General features: G+C 41.0%; 1 protein-coding gene across 1 annotated transcript in view; it reads right to left on the bottom strand.

The window, feature by feature from the left end:
• The window catches only part of LOC128469224 (hexokinase HKDC1-like), a 31,365-nt gene extending 5,548 nt beyond the window's left edge, over nt 1-25,817 (bottom strand). Inside the window, exons 1-15 of the mRNA XM_053451055.1 lie at nt 25,606-25,817; nt 22,189-22,351; nt 10,931-11,079; nt 10,529-10,645; nt 10,069-10,164; nt 8,938-9,037; nt 8,220-8,403; nt 7,690-7,845; nt 6,718-6,951; nt 6,161-6,465; nt 5,370-5,518; nt 5,091-5,210; nt 4,205-4,300; nt 3,853-3,952; nt 1,095-1,278 (exon numbers count right to left, since the gene is read on the bottom strand). Of these exons, the coding sequence (XP_053307030.1) occupies nt 1,095-1,278; nt 3,853-3,952; nt 4,205-4,300; nt 5,091-5,210; nt 5,370-5,518; nt 6,161-6,465; nt 6,718-6,951; nt 7,690-7,845; nt 8,220-8,403; nt 8,938-9,037; nt 10,069-10,164; nt 10,529-10,645; nt 10,931-11,079; nt 22,189-22,351; nt 25,606-25,668 (2,216 nt within the window). The 5' untranslated portion in view covers nt 25,669-25,817. The remainder of the gene's footprint in view (nt 1-1,094; nt 1,279-3,852; nt 3,953-4,204; nt 4,301-5,090; nt 5,211-5,369; nt 5,519-6,160; nt 6,466-6,717; nt 6,952-7,689; nt 7,846-8,219; nt 8,404-8,937; nt 9,038-10,068; nt 10,165-10,528; nt 10,646-10,930; nt 11,080-22,188; nt 22,352-25,605) is intronic.
• Between the last annotated feature and the right edge of the window lie 113 nt (nt 25,818-25,930).

The raw sequence follows: 25,930 nt of genomic DNA, 5'->3' as shown, positions 1-25,930 counted from the left end.
TTCGTCACATGATATGGCCATAGTATGCTTAGCCCACCACTACGCCAAAGTACTCCAATGACGGTGGGTCCTAACGCTAATCCCTGCAGACAAGATACAAAACAAACCACACATGTAAACCAAACACAGCACAGAGACATACCTTAGACTGCAGACTGCAGACTGAGACAAACAGAACACAGGTGGGGCACACCTAATAAAGGAAGCAGAGCTGAAGCAAAAAGCCGGAGCAGAAGCAAGGAATGGAAAATAGAACAAAGCAAAAGGAAATCCAGGAATGGATCAAAGCAAAGCAGAGAAACTAAAGCAGAACAGATATGCAGCTCCGCAGCCAGGGCAGAACGTGACAAGGTATGAACTTGGGGAAACAGGGCTCGGGGAGCAACCAGATAGATGCCTACGATTTGCATGAGGTCACTTAGGCATCGAGGACACTCACAGGAGTGCAGGGGTGAGGGACACAGCTGCCAAGGGGCTTACTAATACATTGTATGAAAGATAAAAGATAATAAAAGAAACAATATAAAGCAATAATACAATAACAAGAATATCCCAACAGGAACAGGAGAATAAACACACAACATTACCGTAGAATAAATAAAAATTACTGTACTGCTTAGGAATAATTCTAAAATAATTCTAAATCTAAGTCCCTGCGGATGTTATAAAGTATAGACAAAAATTGGCAAAATCAGTACAATGCATGCAATAACATATTTACTCATAGTGACACTCATGATTTCGAGGACTTGGCGTGTGAGCATGCAATCTAGCATGGGTATTAATGTTATGCAAAGGAATAACTTCCAACAAGTGACCTTTTTTAAGGCATTGTGGTTTGTGGTGTGGGTAAGGCCAGGGCTTTATCAAGCCAGGAATGCTTCATCATTAAGTAAACTAGGTAATATTCCCTAGTTAACAATGTCCTCAGGCCGCACAGGTACTTAATGATCTGCGGTAGATCAGTCTCAACTGTTGGTAAGTAAACACCACACCACAGGGCAACCACCATAGATACTGCTGTATACATTATAAATACTATACGTTTTTCCAGTTACTGATTACATGTACACAAGCCTGTGGGCAAGCCTTACCTTTGCTTTCCTGGATTTAAGGAGTTTTTATCCACATCTATATCATATTTAGTTTGAACATCAGACAGACAGCCATTGTCCCCAAATCCTCCCCATTCAGTGTTAATACACATTCTCCCTTCGATTCCTTCCACAAGCTCAATGTTCTTCATTTCTTCCATGTAACAAACATTACTTCCCGTTCCTGTTAGATAGATGTTAGAAGATAGTTGCTTGTGCACTCTCAATCAGCTTAATGAGTTAAATAGAACATTATAATTTATTTAGACCATATGTGGACCCTACAACCCTTTAGCTACAAACACATGTATAATATGTGTGATATAGATGAGAAATACAACCGTTTAAGCAGGTGACACGTATCATCCAGTTAACCTACATTTTTAGTTCCCAGCCTCTGGACTATAAAGGCCATTTTTCAAGGATAAATTTAATGTTCACATGTTGCTGTACCACCTACATTGTAGTAGGAAACCCATTACTAAATCATGTTTATCCACCCTTATAATGCTAGAAAGCACTTTATCAGGGGTAGTCAGCAACACTGCATAGCTAGATATGCTAAGATAAAAATATGACAACCTTATTCTGGACCCAGGACCCCTTATGTGATGTGGTAATTCCTGACCAAAGACAACATCCAGATCAAAATGATTGTTCAGAATTAGTGACCTATGAAAATTTGCTATTTATGCCCAGGGCTGGACTTGCCTACTGGGATATCGGAATTTCCCGTAGGCCACCTCCCTTGAGCCATGTGGCCATGGCTGACAATGAAGCTGCAGGGGCAAAACATAATTACATATAATTACTCCCATGGCAGCACCGCACTGGATGTGAATTCATATCCAGCATGGCGCTGATTGGAAGATGCGTAAAGCAGGAGTAGACTGGCAGAACGCTGCAGGTGAGTTAAGGGCATGCGAGACACAGAGTATGTATGTATGTTAGAATGAGAATATATGAATAAGTGTGTGTTAATGATAAATGAATGTGTATGTGAGCATGAATGTGAATGTGTACATTGTTTATAAATGAGTCTCCACTTTGGCATCTTAACAGATTCTAAGTAAACAAGCTATTTGGCTCGTGGCGTAGAATGTATCTGTTCATTCATATAGTCTAGTCTTAAGACATTGACTTCCAGGATATGATGTTACATTGTGGCACTCGGCAATGAGGATGGCAGCCACGGTGGGGGGCAATAAGAGCTCTGCCTTGGGCAAGGCCTAGGTTGTCCTAGGTAAATACATCACTGCTTCTAGTTTCATATTCATATATCCTCTTGGTAATCAAATAAGTAGGGGGGAATATTTCGTTACATAATAGATATTTTGCCTGGAAATGAAATGTATATTGTGTATATGGCAAAGAATACATTTAAACCAGAATTTTTTGCAAATGTTTAACGTCAGAGACAGCTACCAGTCAGATCTATTAAACTATAAATTTATTTTCCCATCAGCACTGACTGTTGAAGTACAAGTTGAATGATCCCAGCTGCGTCAGTGTGTGTGACACAACAGTCTAAAGAGTGCTGACAGAATTTCCTACGTGACCCAGATCAAACTGTCACTGTAACGCTGGAGTATTAAGGAAGATCGTCCCCGCAGAAGTTCTTCAGCCCAAACTGCTGCTACTGAGAGCGAAGATCCCGGCAGCAGCAGCCCAGGACTTAGATGATCCCAACAGTGGACAACCTCCCACCAGCTGGAGATAGATACTGAGCAGCAGCAGCGGCAAGGCGCAGTACGAGACAGGAACACAATACGGGTAGTCAGCCAGGCCAGGAGTCAGATTCACAGAGCGGGTAGTCAGCCAAGCCAGGGGTCCGATACACAATACGGGTAGTCAGCCAAGCCAGGGGTCCGATACACAATACGGGTAGTCAGCCAAGCCAGGGGTCCGATACACAATACGGGTAGTCAGTCGAGCCAGGAGTCAAAACCAGGAGTCACAGGCGAAGGTACAAAATCGTAGCGCAAAAGGGGAGTCAGGCGAGCCAGAGGTCAGAACACAATACTGTAATCACGAGCAGAATACTAAGGATTTGAGACCACAACAGGGTGCCTGTTAAAGGCACAGCCAGCTTTTTAAAACTGGCGCCAAACACAAGCCCCTCCCGGACCTGAACAAAAGACCACGCCCCCCAGCCGTCAATCAATCCCCAGACGAGCGCGAGCCCGGGAGGCGGACCGACGACCGGAGGACGGGTAAGTACAGAGGCTGGGGGAACCGTTGTTCCCGGAGCTTAATCTCCCCCGACGCGTACCTCGGGCGGATGATTGTCCGCTGCCCGGGGAGATGTTCTCCCGGGAACCGCGGACAACCCTCCGCCCGCTACTAGGCCTAGTGCGGCGATCGGAGGGCCGCCCGCCTTCCCGAACGGCCGGCGTTTGAGAAGCGCGGCCGGTTCTCCTCCTGGTGGCGTCCAGAGCCGCCGGGATAGAGACACTCCTGGCGGCGTCCGGAGCCGCCGGGACGGAGACACAAACAACACGTGGATATTTCTTACATATTCACTTATTTCTTTCGATAGTTTTAAGCGGACATATTCAGCTAATATTATTTGCTGGGATTATTTAATTCAAGAACTGCTTAAATACATGCAAAATATTTTTCTTTTGCTGAAAAGTTCTTAATAGTTTTTTTATGATTTTAACACTACCTTCTATGTTCCGCATCACATACAATCTAAGCTTTTAGTTTTTATCGTGCTTCCTCAACAACTTTTCATTTGTTTTCATGTTTAGCTTACCTGCAATGAGACCAATCTCACAATTTGGGTCTTCGTATCCACAAGTCATCATTGTGCCAACGGTATCATTGACTATTGCTACGATATCCAGGTCAAACTCCTGCAAAGCAACATGCAAAGTGGACATCAAGGTAAATAAACAAAAATCGGAGGCATAGCCCCGCGAGTCAAGTACGAGCTTTAGTAAGAAAAATCGGAGATCGACTAGTAATGATTTCTATAATCCTGAGCAATATTATTTACTAAACTTAAGTTCTCAGTAATAAGAAAAGAAAATGCCAGGCAAATACGGCAAAAGTATAGGGGAAAGAAATATGGTAAAAAAGGTAAACAAAGCATTCTAAATACTCACATTCCTTCTCTTAATTGCTTCCCGTAACATATCTACTACATCCTGGCCTTCACAGTCAGTAGCCTTGAAGCCTTTTGTCCACCCAACAAGTGTTCCCTGTAGAAATAATGCATGAAATTATCATTCATTTTAGAAATATAACCATATTCTACAGCAGAGTGCACAGATGGTCCTGGCCGACCATACAGGTGAACTAGGAGGCTTTCTAGGGCTTAGAGCTGATAGGGGGCGCCAAAGCCGGTTCCCCTAGGACCCAAGAAAAAAGATATACTACTACAAAATACTTAATATTCGCTAAAATAATGAATATGGTTTTTTTTCTCTAGTTGTCAGGCCAATTATTCATTAGTAAGCCAGTCTGTGTAAAGTTTCTTTAATATATGAGTATATCCCAAGTAAACATGTATTCTACACCCTTTAGGGGTTTATTAAGGAACACATGTTTTACTTTCTCATTTAGTATTAGAATAATGTGGACATTGCAGTAATATTGCAGTGTCTCCATGGGACACACTTGATCACCATGTAACATATTTTGGGGAACATTTTATATATAAAGCCTGTCATTGATTCCCTGTGTGTTTACGTGACTATGTGCCGTCGGGCTATATCAGGAAACTGCTGACGGTAGCAGCTTATCTATAGGAAATGCATGCTACTAAAAATAGATTTCCTTATATTTCCAGAGTTGGTTTAATTGGGATCAGTTCCAAACACATCGAATGCAGCATGCAGGGTATACGTAATAATTGTATATGCCAATGGAAATTTAGCATTTTTATTGCTTTTTCATGATTTCAATTAGTTTTTACAAGTAACAACAGCTTTTTATGGCAAAACAGATCTGCTGAGTGTGAGATGTCATCGGTACATAGAAGGTACTTACCTTATCGATACGATCTTGTTTGCAGGGGAATGAAAAAGTAAATCCCAATGGTAGGGGAGCCCCTTTAATTCCCATGTAGTCTAGAAAATCCGCTATGCACTCAACAATGTGATCAAAAAGCTACAAGACAATCAAAGAGTAGCAAGTATGAAAACTCGGATCGTACATAGCACAACGGCAATGACATTAAGTGATGCGGCGTTATACTATTACGGTATCTTTCAAAGATTGCTTTCTTAACAATAAATATGCAATGAATGACGCTGAAAACACACTCGCCTCTTCACCAGTTCCTTGCATAATTTCTAGAGGAATGGCAAAGATCTTGTTGTACATGCGAACTGATCGCCTTCGTCCGCTGCGGATTTTGACAAGTAGTACTCTGAAGTTGGTTCCTCCAAGATCCAGGGCCAAGAACTTGCCGTGTTCTGTGACAAAAGATCATCGGTCTTAAATGTAAGTGATAAGTAAGTTATCCATTCCACCAGTAGTAAATCACTAAAACCTATAGTAATGTTATCTAGTTGTAAATAGAGCAAACGAATCGCACTCAAGCAATCATCTAACAAAACATGGTGGGTCATCCTGCGAGACGTATGGTGCAGACCTCCAAGCTGCTCCTTTAAAGTGCTGCTTAATGGGCCACTTTAATAAAAGCACACACGGGGTAAATGTGACTATAGTGGGCACATCACACCCTCATAGTAAAAGGGAGTTGGTTACAAGGAAGATCTGAAACTGAGCAGCAAAGCACCAGAGACACCTTACATTGTTTTCCAGAAATAAAGTGAAGATATGGAGTAACTATCTCATCAGTGTTAGGTATGATATCCATTTCCAGATTAAGAATACAAATGTTATAACTCCTTGCTAACTCTGCTTTCTATTTGCAGGAGCTGTTATCCCATATTTCCTCACTGAGATATATTATCAGACATCTGTGCTCTGACTGCAGCTCTGACATCGCCAACAAGAGAACGGGGAAACTAAGATAACTCCAAAGGATAGAATAAGGACTTATAAGGTTTAAAACACACATACAGCATGAGATGTATGTGGCTTCTTGGTACCTGTTCCATCAGGGGTTCCATACACATAGGTGGGTAACATTTTCACTGTTGCAGAGTCATGAGTTTCTTTCTTCAGCCCGTTCTTTAGTTCGAACATCATTCTCATTTTAATGTCCGCAAGCTTTTTGTCAGTAAGGCGCAGTAAGGACAGAACCTCATCAATTTCCTTGCGTTGAGACAAAAGCCTACAAGCTACTGCGGTCACCATAGCAGCTCCTTTGCCACTTCCACTTTCCGACAGCAGAAACCGCACATCACAATTTGGTACCAGCCTCCTAACAACTCTGTGCAACCGTTTAGCGTACCTGGGGGAAAAAAGCAACATACTGACCAGATGGCAAACTCAACACAGTCAGTAACCTCAATGTAAGCTCAAAAGGAAACCTGTATATCAAGATAAATATTTCTTTATTTATCATCTTTTTTTTATCTATTTATCTCTTTTGTGAGCTAAATTATCTTTGTAAATTATGTTTATTTAACATTATATATATATATATATATATATATATATATTATACCCGTCCTTTGGTTATGCACTATAAATCTAAACTCACTGTGGGTGAGTTTTGTAAACCGTTCCATCCATTCCTACTGTGGTCCTCATTCTGTCTAGCTTCTTATTTTCTCGGAGCTTTGTAAGAATGGCAGCGAGGGCCGCGGCACACAGATTGACTGATCGAAAGGACACAATGGTGCAGACATGTTGCACGGCTATGCAGTCATCTTCTGTTGGTTGCAGACCAAGGTCAGTCAAAATCTGCTTGGTGTTGTATAGGCCTTCTTTATATCTAAAAACAAGCGGAAAATACAAAACAGACCTCAAACACCTAGCATGTGACACAGTACATACAGACAGTGATGATATGCAGTTATGTTAAACCAGGGTGATGACCCGGTTAGCAAGAGCAACATGCATCCCTTCTGACTACTGTCAACAGATGTTTATTCATCTTTCAACCTTGAAATTCCCCCTGTCCATAATTATTTTCTATCTCTGCACCTCATTTTGTGCTTCTTTTTGCGTAATGCATTAATTTGGTTTTTCGGGTTTTTTGGGAACTGCAGCTGAAATCAATAGAAGCATTTTCTAAGTTCTGCTCATTCATTGTGTAGGGTCCAAGCTATGTAGACATCCTACCAGGATGTCAAGTTAAGCTTCTGAGTTCAAATTGGTGAGTACCCAAGTTCAATTTTGTTGGATTATTTCAGATATTAATTTAAGTTATCACAAGTCCATCCCTAGTTGTTATAGTTGTTCATTTAATCTAAGATCATTCACAGTAGGTAGTAAGTTAGCTACAGGCTTATGCTCTCAGAAGCAAAGTTTTACCAATCATTCCCTTCATACTTTAGTTGATACAATATCCAAGACTTTGGGAGAATTGTGTGTTTAAGTATAACATTTCTAGTTTAGCATCAAATGTAGCATGCTTCCTAAGCCACCAATCTTGGATTTATTTCTAGGATGTTATTATTTTTGTAACCCATGTGTCGTCATATTGTATCTGTAGTTTGCTAATATTTACTTTTCCATAGCAGCTACATGACAAGTTTCAATCTTTCCCTTCGTTCGTAGAGCTGTAGATATCGAGCCACCAAACAGTAGTCCTCTCTTTGCCATCTTCAAGAGAATAAGTCGCACAAGCTCTCCCATGTACAAACCACTGATCATTTTCTCAAACCTGTTGTGAATAAGTAAAATAAATAAAATCTTACAGGTCACCAGAAATAAAAAAAGAGTTGCTAAGAAAAACTGTCCTCAGGACAAGATATTTTGTAATAAAATTCAACATGCTTTCTTCCAGTACCTTGAAGATGCCACATCTCAGGTGGCGTGTAGATGACACACAAAATAAAATTGGTTTCATGGAAGCATCCAGACATTGTCTAAAAAGTTATTTTGGGTTTGAAAGCTCTTCAAACAATTCTTTCAATAAAACCCCTATATAAAATATTTTTGAATCAGGTGTGTGAATATATCAGCACTGTGGTGAAGGAGAAGACCTCCCCTACTATTGATTAAAACACACATCTTTCATGAACAGAAGTGACTTACAGTTGCTTTCCAGGATTAATGGATCCTAGATCAATTTCTTTGTCAAACGCTGTTCTTATGTCATCCAAAACACCATCATCTCCAAAAGCTCCCCATTCTGTGTTGATACACATTCTGCCCTCATCGCCTTCGACCAGATCAATATTACTTAGGTTCTCCATATAACAGGCATTGGAACCAGTGCCTGCAATACAGTAAATGAAGAAACAATTACATCCAAAATCCCATTGGAAACATATGGTCATCATACAATCTAATAAAATCATTCACAATCAGCTCTTTCTGAGCAAAATTAGCTGGAACCCTGGTCTGAACACCCCAAATATCCCCCAACAGCTTTCACCCCAAATATCCCCCAACAGCTCTCACTTTTCTTCTTGGCACATCTCAGTCCTTCCATCCAACTCACTCAGCACATGGCAGACTGATCTGGCCCCCTCAGCCATGGGCAGGTGCCACATTTTCTGGTTAGTAGCAGCAAAATAATATGGTTTTGCTGGTTGATATTATTGGAATTTGAGCTTAGTGGAAATATGTTTTCACAGTTAACAAAATAGATAAGTTTTTTATATTATACACATATACATATATATATGAACTTACCTAATACATTTACGGAGCTCAAAAACAATGTATGGAATTTACAGAACAAACTGGTAACGTAAGATACAGTATATATAATGAATCAGGTCTCTGCGTTACGAAAGAGGTTTATTACCAACAATGACTCCAACTTCGCACAGCTGGTCATCATATGCACAGGTCAACATGGTTCCCACTGTGTCATTCACCAGAGCCAGGACATCCACATTTGTACCCTATCAACAGAACAATACATATATATCATACTCGTTAATATATACGGTAATTTTGTTTCAATTAGTATCGGATTCTAAAATATGACAGCTACATCATATTGAATTACAATGAATCAGAAAGAAACACCATAGATGATAATGGCAGTCAAGCAATTCGGATAACCAAATGTAATCTAATACAGTATTTGTTATAATGATGTCCATATATCATATTTTGTCTTCTTAATAATTATAATGAGCTTTTTATATGATACTAGTATATGTATCCTCTCTCCTTTCTTCTCTTTCTATCCTCCCTCTTCTTTTCTTCTTTTTCTTCTCTATCTCTCTCTCTGCTCCTCCCTTTCTACCTCTTGCTTTCTCTCCTTTTTTGTGTCTTTTGTTCTCAGTTATCTCTCTCCTTCTCTTTCATTCTTCTTTCTCACTTTCTTCTCAAGTTGTTTTTTTTTTATCATTTGTCCTTGCCCTCACATACAACATGATCCAGCATCCTTTCTCCTCTCTGAACACAGGATCCTGTAGCCTCTCACCTTGTAATTCAGTACCCCTTCCCCTTCAACACAACACTGTCCAGTATCCCCCTGCACACAACACAATCTGACAGCCCCATACCTTCCCTGTACATAATACTATCCGGCAGTCGTTAACCTACATTTCACACTATATGGCAGCCTCTCTCCTCTCTAAACAAAAAAGGCTGACATGAGCAGCAACTTGTAAGGCTTTTATATTCAGTGGTCTCTGCATCTGCTAACTTGCCCCTCACAAAGTTTTAAAATAGAATAATAGGATATGATATCATATTCCAGGGCTTCACTTCAATAGGTCTCAAAGCAGCAGTGTGGAAGCTGTTACTGAAGTACGTGCTAGAAAAGCATAGACCTTGGTCCGTTCAACATCTCAGTGGGCAATCAGATCCACTGACCTCACATTAACAAGGCATTTATGCTCAAAACGCTAAATATCATTTAATTGTGATGTTGATATCTGCGCACATTATTCATCCGCATCATCACGTATTTATGACCTACCTTTTTCTTCTGCAGAGATTTCCGCAGTGAGTTGACCACATCATTTTCTTGAACTCCTCTGATTTTAAAGTCTTTGGACCACGAAACTAAGACCGCCTTAATCCACAGATAGAGGAGGGAAAAGTTTTGTATATTTACAAGTCTGGTAAAATAAAGCATTTTAAGCGGAAAGAAAGAATACACATATAGCGCTGAATAATTTGAGGATAAAGTGGAATGCTTATTTTTTTTGGATACATTTTTGTGGTGCTTGTGAAATAAAGTTGGGCATCTTGGACAAGCTTGAAAACGAACTTATAACAACTTAATTCATATTCAGAATAACCACAACTTAAACATGTATTATTGTAGTATTCGCTACAATGGGATTTACTTTTAACATAACTATTTAACACAAAACACGAGTACATGTTTCTGATCTACTCATCACAAAAATATAATATAGTATTTATTACTTTACCTCGTCAAGTTTGTTCTGCTTACAGGGAAATGAAAATGTGAATCCAAGAGGAAGTTTCTCAGTTATCTGTCTTTTCTTCATGAAATCACCCAGACAGTCGGTAACATAGTCGAAAAGCTGGATTAACGGGATATTGTACTTGTCAACAGCAGAAATAAGGAACAGTATTTTCATTCTCATAAAGCTAGCGGCCAAGAAATGTATGGTGGCCAGCATATTTCATATAAGTGCCGTTCATTGTAAATAACTTCAAACATAAAAGAAATACAAGCTTAAAGCAGATCTTTTGCAGATTGCTATTGGGGAAATGAATGACATGAACTGAATGAGATAATGCTGGCTGTGCCATAGGCTGGAGACTCAAGTTATTAGCAAGGTTGGCGGGTTAATATTCGGACATACTTCTGCCCCGTTTCCTGTTCTTATCTCGGTAGGCATTGGGTAGAATTGGCTGTCCATCTGCACCGTTTGCTGTCCATCTTCAGACACCTTCACCCTCAAAACTCTGAATTTGGAGCCCCCAAGGTCAAGAGCTAGGAAGTCTCCCTTTTCTGTTAAGACAAAAAGAGGTTTTGCTTTTTTACTGGTATATTTGATGTTTTGTTTTTATTTACTAAACTCAACTTTTATTTGAACTCTTTACTGCTTCTTTACCGCCAGCCCCTTTCTGAAGTGACACTCAGGGCCGGACTGGGACTGAAAAGCAGCCCTGGAAAACTTTGGGGACCAGCCCCATATAGTTTATCTCACGGTGAAGCTCTTATACCCACACGCACCCCTTAAACACACCCGAGTCACACTATGTGCCATTCTTTTTATCTCATTATTTGTATTAAAATGCCAGAAAGCAAAAGTGTTAAAAGGCTCTAATAAATGAAATACATTACACATAATGGGATCAAAACATTTACTACTGCGAACATTTTTAGATGAAAGAGTTCCATTTTATTCAGTGGAACAAAACACTGATCACATTATTCTTCACGATATTCTGGTAAGAAACTTTTATTTCTTTATTAATTCATGTAGACTATTTTTTTCCATATTTAATAAAAGCTATGATTGAGACATGTTTGGTTTTTATTTCCTTTCATTTGACAACCTACCCCCGAGTTATGCACCTCTGCCCCCAGGCTTGCCACTCTGCCCCCCTGATATGCCTTCTAACCCCCTATATGCCACTCTACCTCCAGAAAAGCCTTATACTCCCCTATATGCCACTCTGTCCCATGATATGCCTTCTAACCCCCTATATGCCACTCTGTCCCATGATATGCCTTCTAACCCCCTATATGCCACTCTGCCATATAGGAGGTTAAAAGGCATATCATGGGACATTTTTGTTTACTTTATATGGCAAGCCGATCCAGCTTGCCATATTAAATAAAAAATAATATATGCCACTCTGTCCCATGATATGCCTTCTAACCCCCTATATGCCACTCTGCCATATAGGGGGTTAAAAGGCATATCATGAGACAGAGTGGCATATAGGGGGTATAAGGCATTTCTGGAGGCAGAGTGGCATGAAGGGGGTTAAAAGGCATATCATGGGGCACTCTGCCTCCAGAAAAGCCTTATGCCCCCTATATGCCACTCTGCCTTCCCGATGTGCTTTATACCCTCCTATATGCTCCTCTGCCCCATGATATACCTTTTAACCCCCTTTATGCCACTCTGCCTCCAGATATGCCTTTTGACCCCCTATATGTCACTCTGCATCCAGAAATGCCTTATACCCCTATATGCAACTCTGGCATATAGGGGGTTAAAAGGCATATCATGGGACAGAGTGGCATATAGGGGGGTATAAGGCATTTCTGGAGGCAGAGTGGCATATAGGGGGACACACTTACATACACACACATGCCGATTTTTTTTGTTTTTAAAAAATACAAAAAACATTATACAGTACAAAAAATACATTATTTTACTCACCTTCTACTTCTCTTGACTTCCTGGTAGCTGCACACTGTTCTCCTCAATGCTGACAGGATGCCACTGACCTGACATCCGGTGCTGCAGCAGTCTGAGTGCGAGGGGGCGGAGCTTCCACCTCACGCTGCTCCCATCACTATGCAGCCATCAGACTGCTGGGAATGTAATCTAAACGGCCGATGCGGATGCCGCCGGCCGGAGCTACTTTAACACTTTTTTTTGAATTATATGGTAAGCTGGATCGGCTTGCCGTATAAAGAAAAAAAAAGTATTAAAGCAGAGGCGGCCGGCGGCATCAGCACGCACCGACCGTTTGGATTACATTCCCAGCAATCTGATGGCCGCATAGTGATGGAAACAGCGTGAGGGGTGAAAGGTCAGTGCGAGGGGGCGGAGCTTTCACCCCTCACACTGCTCCCATCACTAGACGGCCATCGCACACGGCCGCTTTGATTAGATTTCGGGCAGCCTGGGGGGCAATTGCCCCCCTGCCCAGCCCGCCCCTGGCACCGAGGGAGGCGTTCAATGCAATTTGCAGCCGCTCAGCAGCTGTCTTCATGGTTAGTCTGCCGGCGGCCCAGCCCACGGACCTTCCGGCCCACCGGGAAATTTCCCGGTATCCCGGTGGGCCAGTCCGGCCCTGCATCCATAGGTTCACCGTATGGGTAAATACACAAATGTTTGTAAATACATATGGGGGGTAAATGTTCCAACCCACACGAGCCAAAGCATATAATAAAGAAAGCAATTACTTTTACTATCTCCTATATAAAACATCTTTATAAATTGTTCTGTTTAATACAGGCAATGAATGCAAATCGTTACTTTGTTATTAGTTATTTATTTCATATACAACCAAAAAATGTTTGCTCTTCCAAGTCCAATTAGTCTGATTCTATTATTAAAACATTCAGAAAATATCCTGCTGGTCTCTAGTAACTAAGCCCTGCTCACAACACCAAGCTCCTACTATTATGTCATAGAATCTTTGTGATGTAATTGTTGATACCCATGTAAGCTCAAGTCAGACAAAGCTTTCCATCAGTAGAGCAGCAGGTGGTCAGGAGTGTTCTACAGATCTAGCTTTGGTACCATTGCTCTTAGCGTGTTCTTCAGGAGATTAACCATGGATGAGAGATACGATGAGGTATGAATGGTTTGGGCCAGATTTCATTTCTACACAAAGATTATTTCTATGAAGATATCAAAATGTGAAGAAACGGATGTTTTATGTTCTTTCTATTTGCAGGAAAACTATTTCACAACACCTCCACAGTTTGGTGTTAATGAGGAAGGCCTTTCTGTCCTTACCATCACTGAAGGTGGCATTTTCATCACCACCTATATGGACGATGGCCTTTCCATCATGAACATTTCGTACTACGGTGTTTTCATCCTTACCGTTAATGTCTACGGCATTTCCATCACAACCATTACCAGAGATGGCCTTTCCATCATTACCATCGCCGGTGATGAAGAGGAGGAGGAGGATGATACTGGATATTACCCCGAGCCTCCTCCCTTGGAAGAAATAGAGACTCCCTGGGCCCATACGGTCAGTTCTTAGGTTCTGTTTAAATAATTTACTAATCATTTAATTTTATAAATTTAATTCAATATTTTGAATTCATGATAATTTTAAGAAAAAGATGATTTACTTTCTTTCTATTCGCAGGCCAATAACCTCCCAACTCCTAACCCATTTGGCTTAAATGAGGAGGACTGTTACATCTTTATGCCAGATGAGGATGAGGAAGAGGATGAGGAGGAAGAATTGGTGGAGGACAATGACCTCCCGACTCCTAACCCATTTGGCTTTGAGGAGGAGGACTGTTACATCTTTATGCCAGATGACACAGAGGAGGAGGAGGACGACGAGGAGGAGGACGAGGAGGAGGACGAGGAGGAGGACGAGTCGGTGGAGGACAATAACCTCCCGACTCCTAACCGATTTGGCTTAAATGAGGAGGACTGTTACATCCTAATGCCAGATGAGGAAGAGGACGAGGAGGAAGACAGGGAGGAGGAAGAATTGGTGGAGGACAATGACCTCCCGACTCCTAACCCATTTGGCTTTGAGGAGGAGGACTGTTACATCTTTATGCCAGATGACACAGAGGAGGAGGACGAGGAGGAAGACGGGGAGGAGGAAGAATTGGTGGAGGACAATGACCTCCCGACTCCTAACCCATTTGGCTTTGAGGAGGAGGACTGTTACATCTTTATGCCAGATGACACAGATGAGGAGGACAAGGAGGAGGAAGAGTCGTTGGAGGACAATAACCTCCCTACTCCTTACCCATTTGACATTTTCATCTTAATGCCAGATGACGCAGAGGAGAAGGACAAGGAGGAGGACGACTCGGAGGAGAACAACAACCTCCCTACTCCTCACCCAAAATATGATGATATAATTATTTCTGATGATGATGCAGATGGGGAGGATAAGAAGAAAGAGGAGGATGAGGAGGAGGAAAAGGAGGAGAAGGAGGATGAGGAAGAGGAGGCTGGCAAACATGGGTGCTTTCCCTGCAAATGGAGACCCAAGATCAGATCAAGCCAAAAAACACCGGGCCTCCTGGGCAGACTCCTGTCATTGTGGAATAGGAGGATTATGAAGAAGGGCGTGCGTGTGGATGATTAAGTCATAGCATTTGTTGTTGCTTGTAGAATAAGTTAGAATAAGTTAGAATACGTTAGAATAAGTTAGTATGTTAAAAATAAAAATGTTGCGTTGCATTAAACACAGGATTATGTCTTATATTATCTGTGAAACTCAACAATAAATTCTCACCAGATCCTTCCATCACCAGGACCAACCCCACAGAACTCTCTGCCTGCTCCGTCCAACCATTTACTAAAAAACCCTACTTTACAGCAAACGTAAAAAACACGGAACCTGCCGGCAGATCACTCACTGTATTATCCTCTACAACTTCCGCTGGGAGGCTGTTCCACTCATCTACTACCCTGTCACTAAACTAAAATCTCTTTACTTTACATCTAAGCCTCTGGCCCTTTAGAATGACACTTTCTAATGACCTTAATACTCAGGGCTAACAGTTCTGGCAATTAATGGCCAAAAACAGGTTCTAACTAGATAGCCGAATGCTTAGTAGACAAACAGACTCTTGTTTTCGAAGAAAGGGGGTCTTCCAATAACGAGTGCAGACGGGGGGCATTGGGGTAATTACCGGATTGATGCAGCAACAAGGTGTTCTACTCCAGACGTAACCGATTGCTAGCTCTTTAGCTTTTATAGAACCTTAAAAGTCTCATCATTAGCCGAATGAAAGGCAGTAGGGAGCCCTGTTGTATACAGCACTGGGGGGGTTATTACTGTATACAGCACTGGGGGGTTATTACTGTATACAGCGCTAGGGGTTATTACTGTATGCAGCACTGGGGGGGTTATTACTGTATACAGCACTGGGGGGTTATTACTGTATACAGCGCTAGGGGTTATTGCTGTATGCAGCACTGGGGGGGTTATTACTGTTTACAGCACTGGGGGGGGTTATTACTGTATACAGCACTGGGGGGGTTATTACTGTATACAGCACTGGGGGATTATTTTAAGGGTATTTTAATTATCCAGGATGTGTGCTATTCATCAATTATTACAAAGTATATATATATATAAATAAATAAGATAAAGAACAATTGACCTGCTTTTGTCATTTATTAATTCACCGTATTTCCCATGTTCTGTATGGTTTTTTGGAAAAGACTACAGCTAAGAATATCTCAAGATTCCCAACCATCTAATCAATGAACCATCTTCATCACTAACAGAGCTTTCAATTATTATTATTATTATTATTATTATTATTATATATTATTTATGACTGGTATCAGATTAAAACAATGTTTTACCCAGTTGTGGTTTTCGTCCCATTATATATAATGTTCGCAGACAGCTGCATATTAACCATTTCCACTAAACAACCATAGCTGGGGGACACTGTAGGAACAATATATGGGGGGGGGGGCACATTAGATACCACAGTCAAAACTGAAGGGGGGATTAATAATTCCCACTATTAAATCATACCACTGAAAAAAACATAAATATACATACATATACAGTATATATATATATATTCCGGTCCCTCTGATGTAACAAAATGAGTGTCCACTTATCTATCGGATCACTCAGATTACCAGCCATGGCTAAAGGTTTGAATCTCACCTTCGCGGCAAACCAATCCTTGTCACTGGCATACCTCTACCCCTTCGGCAGTTCCATGTATCTACTACCATCCATAGGTTCACCGTATGGGTAAATATACAAATGTTTGTAAATATATATGGGGGGTAAATGTTCCAACCCACACCAGCCAAAGCATATAATAAAGAAAGCAATTACTTTTACTATCTCCTATATAAAACATCTTTATAAATTGTTCTGTTTAATACAGGCAATGAATGCAAATCGTTACTTTGTTATTAGTTATTTATTTCATATACAACCAAAAAAATGTTTGCTCTTCCAAGTCCAATTAGTCTGATTCTATTATTAAAACATTCAGAAAATATCCTGCTGGTATCTAGTAACTAAGCCCTGCTCACAACACCAAGCTCCTACTATTATGTCATAGAATCTTTGTGATGTCATTGTTGATACCCATGTAAGCCTAAGTCAGACAAAGCTTTCCATCAGTAGAGCAGCAGGTGGTCAGGAGTGTTCTACAGATCTAGCTTTGGTACCATTGCTCTTAGCGTGTTCTTCAGGAGATTAACCATGGATGAGAGATACGATGAGGTATGAATGGTTTGGGCCAGATTTCATTTCTACACAAAGATTATTTCTATGAAGATATCAAAATGTGAAGAAAAGGATGTTTTATGTTCTTTCTATTTGCAGGAAAACTATTTCACAACACCTCCACAGTTTGGTGTTAATGAGGAAGGCCTTTCTGTCCTTACCATCACTGAAGGTGGCATTTTCATCACCACCTATATGGACGATGGCCTTTCCATCATGAACATTTCGTACTACGGTGTTTTCATCCTTACCGTTAATGTCTACGGCATTTCCATCACAACCATTACCAGAGATGGCCTTTCCATCATTACCATCGCCGGTGATGAAGAGGAGGAGGAGGATGATACTGGATATTACCCCGAGCCTCCTCCCTTGGAAGAAATAGAGACTCCCTGGGCCCATACGGTCAGTTCTTAGGTTCTGTTTAAATAATTTACTAACGATTTAATTTTATAAATTTAATTCAATATTTTGAATTCATGATCATTTTAAGAAAAAGATGATTTACTTTCTTTCTATTCGCAGGCCAATAACCTCCCAACTCCTAACCCATTTGGCTTAAATGAGGAGGACTGTTACATCTTTATGCCAGATGAGGATGAGGAAGAGGATGAGGAGGAAGACAGAGAGGAGGAAGAATTGGTGGAGGACAATGACCTCCCGACTCCTAACCCATTTGGCTTTGAGGAGGAGGACTGTTACATCTTTATGCCAGATGACACAGAGGAGGAGGACGAGGAGGAGGAGGACAAGGAGGAGGACGAGGAGGAGGACGAGTCGGTGGAGGACAATAACCTCCCGACTCCTAACCGATTTGGCTTAAATGAGGAGGACTGTTACATCCTAATGCCAGATGAGGATGAGGAAGAGGACGAGGAGGAAGACAGGGAGGAGGAAGAATTGGTGGAGGACAATGACCTCCCGACTCCTAACCCATTTGGCTTTGAGGAGGAGGACTGTTACATCTTTATGCCAGATGACACAGAGGAGGAGGACGAGGAGGAAGACGGGGAGGAGGAAGAATTGGTGGAGGACAATGACCTCCCGACTCCTAACCCATTTGGCTTTGAGGAGGAGGACTGTTACATCTTTATGCCAGATGACACAGATGAGGAGGACGAGGAGGAGGAAGAGTCGTTGGAGGACAATAACCTCCCTACTCCTTACCCATTTGACATTTTCATCTTAATGCCAGATGACACAGAGGAGAAGGACAAGGAGGAGGACGACTCGGAGGAGAACAACAACCTCCCTACTCCTCACCCAAAATATGATGATATCATTATTTCTGATGATGATGCAGATGGGGAGGATAAGGAGAAAGAGGAGGATGAGGAGGAGGAAAAGGAGGAGAAGGAGGATGAGGAAGAGGAGGCTGGCAAACATGGGTGCTTTCCCTGCAAATGGAGATCCAAGATCAGATCAAGCCAAAAAACACCTGGCCTCCTGGGCAGACTCCTGTCATTGTGGAATAGGAGGATTATGAAGAAGGGCGTGCGTGTGGATGATTAAGTCATAGCATTTGTTGTTGCTTGTAGAATAAGTTAGAATAAGTTAGAATACGTTAGAATAAGTTAGTATGTTAAAAATAAAAATGTTGTGTTGCATTAAACACAGGATTATGTCTTATATTATCTGTGAAACTCAACAATAAATTCTCACCAGATCCTTCCATCACCAGGACCAACCCCACAGAACTCTCTGCCTGCTCCGTCCAACCATTTACTAAAAAACCCTACTTTACAGCAAACTTAAAAAACACGGAACCTGCCGGCAGATCACTCACTGTATTATCCTCTACAACTTCCGCTGGGAGGCTGTTCCACTCATCTACTACCCTGTCACTAAACTAAAATCTCTTTACTTTACATCTAAGCCTCTGGCCCTTTAGAATGACACTTTCTAATGACCTTAATACTCAGGGCTAACACGTCTGGCAATTAATGGCCAAAAACAGGTTCTAACTAGATAGCCGAATGCTTAGTAGGCAAACAGACTCTTGTTTTCGAAGAAAGGGGGTCTTCCAATAACGAGTGCAGACGGGGGCATTGGGGTAATTACCGGATTGATGCAGCAACAAGGTGTTCTACTCCAGACGTAACCGATTGCTAGCTCTTTAGCTTTTATAGAACCTTAACGACGACGACTAAGGAATAAATATAAAAATATTGAAGTTGAACTGAAGTGACATCTTGGAGTTGAACTGAAGCGACATCATATTTTTGGAGCATATTTTTCTTGCAGAAAACATACTTCTGACAACAGATGTGATGTAGGTCATGAGAAGACATAAGAGTTCTGGAATTTGTATTTTTCATTTGTTTTTTTTTTCAACTAGCGCTGCCAAATGTAAAAATCATGTATTTTTAACTCTGAAAACAAAATATTTGTTGCAGTTAACGGCTCGCTTGCAGAACACCGTGCTTTCAAGATCTTGGGGGGTCCTTATAAAAACTATGATTATATTTATTATAATATAATCATATTATAGTTTGTATATAAATGTATATATAATATATATATATATATAATTTATTTATTTTTATATATATATATATATATATATTTATATGCCACTCCTGAAGCAAGAATAACAAGAATCTTGTTTATCTTGTATAAAAACTATGATTATATTTATTATTATTATATTCAGGGCCGGACTGGGACTGAAAAGCAGCCCTGGAAACATTTGGAGAGCAGCCCCATATAGTTTATCTCGCGATTGAGCTCTTATACCCACACGCACCCCTAATACATACCCGAGTCACACTATTTGCCATACAAATAACTATAAAACATTCTTTTTATCATATTATTTGTATTAAAATACCAGAAATCAAAAGTGTTAAAAGGCCCTAATAAATGAAATATATTACACATAATGGAATCAAAACATTTACTACTGCAAACATTTTTAGATTGAGACATTTTTTGTTTTTGTTTACATTTCCTTTTATTTGCCAACCTGCCCCCCCAGTTATGCACATCTGCCCCAGACTTGCCACTTTGCCCGCTTTTAACCCCCTATATGCCCCTCTGCCTCCAGAAATGCCTTATAACCCCTATATGCCACTCTGCCATATAGGGGGTTAAAAGGCATATCACGCGAGTCGCTGTTGCCCAGAACCTGATGCAATCTTTCCCTTCCTCTAATAGGGTTACCAACAGCCCCTTCTACCCCCTTTTTATTTTCTTTTGCACAGAGCCCCATGTCAAGGAGCTTTCAATTACTTAAGTTAATAGAACCTGATTAAGTTAGTAGAATCTGATGTCTTTTCGTATTGCAGGGTACATCCAGAAAAAAAACACAGATCAATTCTGGTGGAGTGCCAGACATCTGCCCCAGGCTTGCCACTCTGCCCCCCTTTAACTCCCTATATGCCCCTCTGCCTCCAGAAATGCCTTATACCCCCTATACGCCACTCTGCCATATAGGGGGTTAAAAGGCATTTATAGAGGCAGAGTGGCATATAGGGGGTTAAAAGGCATTTCTGGAGACAGAGTGGCATAAAGGGGGTTAAAAGGCATACCATGGGGCACTCCAGAAAAGCCTTATGCCCCCCATATACCACTCTGCCTCCCTGATATGCCTTATACCCTCCTATATGCCCCTCTGCCCCATGATATGCATTTTAACCTCCTATATGCCACTTTGCCTCCAGAAATGCCTTGTAGCCCATATATGCCACTCTGGCATTTAGGGGGTTAAAAGGCATATCATGGAACAGAGTGGCATATAGGGGTATAAGGCATTTCTGGAAGGAGAGTGGCATATAAAGGGGCATAAGGCATATCAGGGAGGCAGAGTGGCATATGGGGGACATAAGGCTTTTATATATAAAAATATTATACAGTTTGTTAAAAAAATACATTTGTTTACTGACCTTCTACTTCTTCCACTTTGGGGCTTTTTTATCCTGGCCTCCGTCCTCTGGTAGCTGCAGGCCGCCGTTTTCTATGTAAACAGGATGTCAGTGACAGGACATCCGGTGCTCCAGCAGTCTGAGTGCGAGGGGGCGGAGCTTTCACCCCTCACGCTCCTCCCATCACTATGCGGCCAACAGATTAATGGAAATTTAATCGAAACGGCCGATGCGTTTTTGAATTGAATATGCCGGATCGGCTTGCCATATAAAGTAAAATAAAAAAAAAGTATTAAAGTAGCTCCGGCCGGCGGTGTCAGCACGCATCGGCCGTTTCGATTAAATTTACATTAATCTGATGGCCGCATAGTGATGGGAGCAGCGTGAGGGGTGAAAGGTCCTGCGAGGGGGCGGAGCTTTCACCCCTCACACTGCTCCCATCAGTAGGCGGCCATCGCACACGGCCGCTGAGTGCTGATGCCGCCGGCCGGCGCTGCTTTAATACTTTAATAAAAAAAAGAATTGAAGTAGTGCCGGCCGTTTAGATCAGATTTCGGGCAGCCGCCCGGCCTACGAATCTGCCAGCCCACCGGGAAATTTCCCGGTATCCCGGTGGGCCAGTCCGGCCCTGGTGACACTACCCATTTTGTATGGGCATGTGTTAATTTGAACACACAGGTTAATTGTCCATGTGCATCAGTGGAAATGTCATGTATTATAAGTTTGAATGTGTTGTCGTACTTCCTAAATGCCCTTTATAAAAGGGATCATTACTCATTAGGACTCAAAAATGTCTTCTCCTTCCTCCCCTATATTTCTTTTTTCCAGGACCTCAAAATGATTAGTGGGTATGAGTATATCACTGAGCTTTCTAGCTCTAAAAATCACAATAATGTGTATATAAATATAATATATATATATATATATATAAAGAATTATATATCATACATACATATATATTTCCAATGAATATTAAATTTCTGTTTCTACAAGCCAGGAAGTATATGAAGATTCCATAATGCCCCTTGTTGCATAGGTTTCTAAATGGGATATTTATTAATGATGGTCTACTAGGTTTGAAGGCCACCCACCAGAGCCGTCAGGAGTCGTCCTGACATGCGTTGGCAACATTTTGACAGATGCCGTTGGATTTGTGTCCCTCTTCAGGCCTTTTTCCATCTCTGCTTGGAAGCGAGTCATGATATCGAATAATGTTTCATCTGATAGGCGCATGTGATACAAAAACCGGTCAACCTTAAAATGGAAAGCAAAAAAATAATTATCTAACCCTTTCCTATCAAACATTGCTGAAATACTTTAGTTATCATTCCTCTCCTCCAGTTACTGAAACATGTTAGCCCTCCTGTTCACACTAGAAGAGAACTTGTAATTGGGCCATTAGGTTGCTCTTCACAGAGCTTGCTAGAAATGATTTAGAAGACATGTGAGGAATTGACCTAACAAATATCTGTATAACCAATTATGTGTCTTTAGCACGGTAAAGAATATCCGACAAATTTATTGTTGCATAATTGTCTGTTATAACTTTTGTGTTTTGTGTTGACATCTTTAGTTTATATTTTTAAGTTTAAATGTAATGATGTAAGTACCGTAGTTGTAGAGGGTACAGCTATTCCAAGGCAACCCCACAACACTACAGAAAAATTAAATAGGAGAACAGGAGATACATAGCTGGCTCTCTGAGCCCACGTTGCCTTCTACATTTCCCCCACATAGCTGGAACTCGAGAGGCCAAAGGTGTTGAAGCAGGTGTTGAATAGACATGGCCAAACACTGGTCCTGTGACTGCGGAACGAGGAAACTGACCCGGTGACCGAAGGCAGCAGAGCTTCAACCCGAGAGTTCCCAAGTATAGTTAACAAAGCTTCTAACTGCCAAAGTACATCATTCATCCTTAATGTGAGGAAGCAGGAGGTACTTGTTTCTTTGATGGTACATTTCATTACCTTCACTAATAATGGAGTAGAGCAGCCTGACTATGCAGGGACGAGAGATATGTGTAAATCAGAATGTAACGTGTAGAAGTGTCCTGAAATTCATTGAGCATTATCACCCCTGACATAAAAAAGCTTTTTTAAAGCGATTAAAAGTAAAGCAATAGAATTTTGTGATCAACAGAGTATTCATCTAACCACCTGAGTGATAAAAAGAAATTAACTTAAAAGTGTTGTTCTACATCCATACATTGCATGCTCTGGTATGATAAAACAAATAACCCTTATGTGACGGTTCCTAGAGTCACCCTACCCCTCAGTTAATGTTATCCAGTGACATGAAGCCTTTTTGTTAGTTATTAATAAAAATTTATTTTATTGCCTTGTTTACACAGCACACTAAGATCTGGGAGATAATCTAATCAAGACAATGTCTATTCCTTATTTTAGTGGCGTCTGTATCCTTTTGTATTGTTAATCCCTTTACTGCCCCTGTTGTCTCTGGGAGGCAGATTAAGTGTCTGTGTCTAAAATAAATCAGTTCTCCTCTTGGTTTACCTAAAGACTAGTCTTGCCTGGTTATTTGGGTACTGGATAGCGATATCCCTTTACTTTGCTTGGGGATATTGCCTACGGATTGCGGGGAATTATTGTCCTGAAGGGAGAAGTCGCTCTTGGCAGAGAGGGACAACCTGAGGTCCCTGGTCGGTCCGTCACACCTTAGCTGATCTTTCCTCTTACAACATTAACATTTAATGCTTTTTCTACAGTCTATGGCAACAACCTATCTGTGCCTTCTTTTGTCTCACATGCAGGAAGGGACAGGCAATAGGGGCAGGGGGAATTTCCACCAGGGCTGGTCTCACTTTCAAATTTTTGGTCACAACCTAAAGTGCTTTTACGTGGGTACCCATATTAAACAAGTGCTTTTTGCAGGATTTATATCCATATGGGACCCTTTCTGTACTTTTTAATTGTTTTCTATGCATTCCCTTGTTTGTTAATGTGTTTGGAGAGGGCTGGAAAGTGCATGTTAAATACGCTGTGTGTCAAATGTAAAAGTGCCACTTGGATGCAGTTGTGTCCCAGGCTAAAAAAATGCAAGTCCATCTCTGTATCCAGAAAATTCACTTTTTATTGAAAAAAGTGACATCAATCACAGTGACCGTGAAGGCTTTTATTTTTCTTTCTCATTCCTCATAAATGACCTCTCATCCAGAAGTTTGATTATTCTGATCAGACAATCCTTCCACACCCAAGGGATATAACATGGCTCTCTCACACACTAGACATACAGATCATAAGAATTATTACAACAGACTCTAGTGTCATAAAAACATAACTAGCGTACATTCCCAGATGACAATGGAACCGGTTAAGAGGAATTTTACAATTTATGTTTTGTTTATAGATCCCATCTCAGATTTCGTTGCAGTTCAAAGTCCAACCTTTATGAAAGTGTCCAAGGCTAGACTAAGGTGTAGATATATCCGGTGGCAAAACAAATTAGCAGAATGAGGCCTAAAGCAATAGAGTAATATGCACCCATGCACCATAATGCTTGTGGAGGCACTAAAGATCAGGCAAATTAGTTGTGAGTCTGACTTCAATTAATTCTTAAAGCAGACCTGACTTTCTAAATAAAATATTTTACACCTTAGTACATTCTTTAAAACTAAGTAATGGTTTACAGGTAAAATAAGCAATATACACATTATGACCACCTGCCTAATATTGTGTAGGTCCCCCTTTTGCCACCAAAACAGCCATGATCAGTCAAAGCATGGACTCCACTAAACCTCTGAAGGTGTGCTATTCCCGGGGAAGTTTCCGTCACTGTCCCTAAGGGTCTGTCGCTTTTTGGACCATAACATCTTCAGGCCCTGAGTTTTCCTTTGGTACCCCCGGATTGACGCTACACCCTTGGGCCACCCATGCGATGTTAGAGACTGATCATTCAGACCGTGAACACCCCACAAGAGCTGCAGTTATTGGGGATGCTCTGACCAAGTCGTCTAGCTATCACAATTTGTTTATATTATCATGTTTCAGACGTGGCTCTCCAGTATTAGAACTCTGATTTAAAGATGTACAGAGTTTGGTTTATCTTCTCAATTTACTAGGGATTCTCAAAAAGAACAAAAAAAATAGATCTTTTTGAGATCATTAGAACAATAATCTCAAGATTGTTCAATGTAACAGCAGCTTGCTAAGTGAGAGAAGCTCTCACACCATCTCCAATGAATGAATCAGACCCCTGGACTGCTATAACTGGAAGATTTGGGGTCACTGACTTTGGAATCCAGCATAATGCCACCCTGACTGGATCTATTATATGCTTTATGCGGTTTCTATGTAGTCCCTTTTGGTGATTGTGTGTAGTGCAAAAACCAAGCAAGCTTCAGTGCTTAACAAGTACATTTTTAATCCTACCTTAAGACCTTACTTAAGAGTCCTTACTACTAACAGTGAAAATGTTATGAAGTTCAAAAGTCTATCGTTCCCAATAATATTAAATAAATTCAGAGCTTCGAATTAAGCCACCAAACTTACCTTTTTGATCTGATCTTCTTTGAGCTTTGTGAAGAAAAACGAAATGAGGTGGACAGCCAACATTTCCAAAAAATATGTCTTTAGGGCTTTGAGTAGCTATGGATTGGGAAAGGGGGTATAGATCAAAAGAAATAAAATAAAAATAGTCAAAGTAATAGGTATTACTTTGAAGAAAAGTCAAGGTGATCCCAAGTCATTCCAGTGGAGAGAAGAACCTAAAGGTTATAATCCAGAGTAAAGACAAAGGCTGAAGTGATTCACTAGGCTTGTTCAATCATTAACACCCTCGCTGAAGTTTTATTGCTGGTATGCGAGTATTGACCAA

The sequence above is a fragment of the Spea bombifrons genome, chromosome 11 (genome assembly GCF_027358695.1).
Source record: "Spea bombifrons isolate aSpeBom1 chromosome 11, aSpeBom1.2.pri, whole genome shotgun sequence".
Taxonomy (NCBI): Eukaryota; Metazoa; Chordata; class Amphibia; order Anura; family Pelobatidae; genus Spea; species Spea bombifrons.
This window is presented reverse-complemented; position numbering and strand designations above follow the sequence as displayed.